The sequence below is a fragment of the Condylura cristata genome, unplaced genomic scaffold (genome assembly GCF_000260355.1).
Source record: "Condylura cristata isolate star-nosed mole 26May11 unplaced genomic scaffold, ConCri1.0 scaffold00035, whole genome shotgun sequence".
Classification (NCBI taxonomy): domain Eukaryota; kingdom Metazoa; phylum Chordata; class Mammalia; order Eulipotyphla; family Talpidae; genus Condylura; species Condylura cristata.
Genome location: NW_004567136.1, coordinates 15464234 through 15468037, shown reverse-complemented (window position 1 = coordinate 15468037; position 3804 = coordinate 15464234). Strand labels below are relative to the sequence as shown.

Here is a 3804-nt window from a genome sequence, read left to right as displayed (position 1 = left end):
TGCGTGCCGAGCCGGGGGGGCAGCCCCCTCACCGTGGCGCCCCGCGGGCTCACTGCCTGCGGCCATGCCTGGCGCCCGCAGACCTACATCCGCAGCGTGGACAAGGACTTCGTGGCGGCCACAATCCAGGCCATTGGCCGCTGCGCGACCAACATCGGCCGGGTCCGTGACACCTGCCTCAACGGCCTGGTGCAGCTGCTGTCCAACCGCGACGGTCAGTGGGTGTCGGGGTCCCGCGGGGGTGACCCATGCAGCCCCACACGTGGCCGTGGCCGGTGGGCCCGGCTGGCCGGGGCCAGGGCCGCGTGTGTGCAGCCCTCTGCCTGCCTCGGTCGGTGTCCAGCGCCCCGCTGCTCTGAGGGCCCCCTGGGGGGACGGCTAGGTCTGGGGCTCCGTGGGGGCCGCCCCTGGCTGACGCCAGGGGCGTGCCCACCCCAGAGCTCGTGGTGGCCGAGTCTGTGGTGGTCATTAAGAAGCTGCTGCAGATGCAGCCGGCGCAGCACGGGGAGATCATCAAGCACCTGGCCAAGCTCACCGACAACATCCAGGTGAGGCCCGACTGGCCATCACACCCCTCCCGGCCGTGCCAGGTCGCCTGGCGAGCGGGGGTGGGGAGAGGCGCTGCCCTGTGCCCGCCCGCAGGTGCCCATGGCCCGCGCCAGCATCCTGTGGCTCATCGGCGAGTACTGTGAGCGCGTGCCCGAGATCGCACCCGACGTCCTGCGGAAGATGGCCAAGTCCTTCACGGCCGAGGAGGACATCGTCAAGCTGCAGGTCATCAACCTGGCGGCCAAGCTCTACCTGACCAACTCCAAGCAGGTGAGAGCGCAGCCCCTCCAGCCTGGGCCGGGGTCAGCTGCCGCCTGGCACCTGGCTGCTCAGGCCGGGGCCCGGAGGAGCCTGGACAGCCCCTCCCGTGGGCACTGGGGCCGCCGGGTGGCCGCAGGTGTGGTCGGCGCTCCCTGCCTGGCCAGCCTGGCCATCTGCCGGGTTGGCTGTCTGGTGCCACTGTCTGGGGCGCCCAGGGGAGAACGGGGGGCTGCAGCCAGGGAGCGGCTCTCCTGGGGCCCAGCAGGAGGCCAAAAGCTGTGTTCCAGGAGACGCCTCAGCATGGTCTGGTGCAGGGCGGAGTCACGTGGCTGAGCCGGCCAGGGCGTGGCAAGCAGTGTCCTGGCACAGTGGCCAGAGCCCCGCCCGCCTGCCCGCCCGCCTCCGGGGGTCAGCAGAAGGGACCTGCGCTTGTCCCGCTCCTGGCGGCTCTTGTGGGCACCCAGGGCCGGCTGTCCAGACAGAGGGACTGGCGCTCTGGCCTCCCTGCGATGGGTGGTGGCCCTTCCAGGCACTTCAGGTGGCTCTTTGAGTGGGCGGCGACTCGCCTCCCCCCCGCTCCCCCCCAGCCCTCCCTGCAGTGAAGCTGGCTTGTGGGGGGCTTTGGGGCGCCTGCAGGGCCCTCCCCACCCTGGGGTGTGGGCAACCTGAGCCTGCCACGGCTGCCCCCAGCACGCGGGGCCCCCACTGCGCGCCAGAGCCCCGCCCAGGCTGCGGGGGCGGTGTCCACTCTGCCGCAAGCACCCCCACTGTGGCTGACCAGAGGAGATGTGCCGCCGGGGGCGCCTGCCTCGGCGAGCGGGGCGGCTGGGCTGGCCTCTTCATCCGTCCACCGGTGATCAGGGGTTTGCTCGTTCGGGGACTTGCTTGCTTTGCTGTTTAGTGAGACCATACCGGTCTGCGGCACAGTGCGGTGACTCGGGGCTCTCTCACACCACCCCCCGCCACAGCACCCAGTGCTCCGCCACAGCCCTGCACCCCGCCCTCTCTTGCCCCCCCCCACCTGGGAGCCTCAGTCCTGCAGGTCCCCAGTCTGCTCACTGCGTCTGTCCTGGTTCTGCCTCCTTACCCCCCCCCGCCCCGTGGAGGGGAGGCAGCTGCGCCTGCGTCGCTCCCGGCGTTTCACTCAGCAAAGTGCCCCTCAGCTCCCCAAGTGGGGAGGCTGCTTCTTCACGGCTGCATAGTGCTCCGCGCGGATACCTCGCGCCTTCGTCCCCTCCACTGCCGCCGGACGTCCGGGATGCTCTCGCGGCTGCTGCGAGGCGTGACCCTCGGCTTCCCGTGGTGCCTGCTGGCGTGCAGTCAGCCTGTGGGCAGTGGGGCCTCGCTGCTTCCCAGGCGGGGCCAGGACTAGGGGAGGGAGCGGGGACCAGCCAGCAGCAGTCTGTGGGGGCGGGGGGCTCAGCAGCCCCTGAAATGGATGTGGCAAGGGTACCCCCGTAGTGACCAGCCAGAGGAGGCAGGTCCGGGCTGCTGCCTTGGCCTCTGGGGGAGGGCCAGGCGTGCTCCCCTGCGAGGCAGGTAGTGGGCAGGAAGGGCTGCGGGCCAGACCCGAGCAGGGTGCAGCGCTGGCCAGGGAGGAGCGCGAGGGCGCCCACCAGCTGCACCAGGCCGTGGCCAGCGTTGGGGTCAAGGGAGGATCTGGGAAAGCGGCGGCTGGGCGTGTCAGCTCAAAATCCCTGGCTCCTGGGTCCCCCATGTCTCCTGTCCCCAGACCAAGCTGCTGACCCAGTACGTGCTGAGCCTGGCCAAGTACGACCAGAACTACGACATCCGCGACCGCGCTCGCTTCACCCGGCAGCTCATCGTGCCGTCGGGGCAGGGCGGCGCTCTCAGCCGTCACGCCCGGAAGCTCTTCCTGGCTCCCAAGCCAGCCCCTGTCCTGGAGTCGTCCTTCAAGGGTGGGTGCCTTCCCTGGGTGGGGAGGGAGGGCCCAGGACACCCCTCGGGCCCTGCACCCAGATCCTAGGCTTAGCTGGGCTCCAGGCCACCCCGTGGCCCCCCCCACCCCCAGCTCCAGGCCGCCCCTCTTGCAGACCCCAGAGTCCTGCCCTGGTGTCAGACGCTGGCTCAGACCACTCCTGGCCGCTCAGTCCCCCACACCCACCCCTGAGCAGCCCTCAGAGCGAGGACCCCATCCTGGGGTGCCCGTGACCCTGAAGGCAAGCCCCTCTCACATCCTGGCCAGCAGCCCCCGCCGTGTCCCCTCACTGACCTCCGCCCAGCCTCCGCGGGGCCCGGCCCCTCTGCGCTCCCTGTGCCCCTGCCGCTCACCCCTGCTCCCAGCCCCACGTCTGCCCCCGCCCGCCCCTGTAGCGCCCGCTCTGCGGGCACAGGGCCTCCTCCAGCGCCCGGCCCCAGGGGAAGCTGGGTGGGAGCCCGCGCCTGAGCCGCGTCTGCCCTGGCGCAGTGGCGCCCGGGAGCCCCACTCGGGGCCTGCCTGCCTGCCCCTACGTGTCCTGTCCCCAGACCGGGACCACTTCCAGCTGGGCTCACTGTCCCACCTGCTCAACGCCAAGGCCACCGGCTACCAGGAGCTCCCGGACTGGCCGGAGGAGGCCCCGGACCCTTCTGTGCGCAACGTGGAGGTTGGCGGGGGCCGCGTGGGGGTGGGGGAGACGGCACCTGCCGGACACCTGCCCACGCGCAGCAAGAAGAGCCCCCCTCGAGGCCCACGTGTGTGGCCGTTGGGCTGCACACCCGGTCCCGTGAGCTCCCTGCCCGCCCCCGGCCCCGCCAGGCAGGCCCATGTGCCCCTCGGGACCAGGCCGCTGGCAGTGGGGGGGGGAGGGCCCTAGCGCCTCTCTTCCCTTCCCAGCATGCTCTGGTGACACCCCCGAACCCCGAACTCCAGGTGCCTGAATGGACCAAGTGCTCCAGTCGGGAGAAGAGGAAGGAGAAGGAGAAGCCCTTCTACTCCGACTCTGAGGGGGAGTCAGGCCCCACCGAGTCTGCAGACAGCGGTGAGCGGCGGGC

The 3804-nt window shown here is 71.4% G+C and overlaps 1 protein-coding gene across 1 annotated transcript in view; it reads left to right on the top strand.

The window, feature by feature from the left end:
* The window catches only part of AP3B2 (adaptor-related protein complex 3, beta 2 subunit), a 14184-nt gene that overhangs the window by 5523 nt on the left and 4857 nt on the right, over positions 1 to 3804 (top strand). Inside the window, exons 10-15 of the mRNA XM_012732695.1 lie at positions 24 to 214; positions 439 to 548; positions 643 to 819; positions 2543 to 2729; positions 3298 to 3416; positions 3683 to 3791. Coding sequence (XP_012588149.1) covers positions 24 to 214; positions 439 to 548; positions 643 to 819; positions 2543 to 2729; positions 3298 to 3416; positions 3683 to 3791 — 893 coding nt within the window. The remainder of the gene's footprint in view (positions 1 to 23; positions 215 to 438; positions 549 to 642; positions 820 to 2542; positions 2730 to 3297; positions 3417 to 3682; positions 3792 to 3804) is intronic.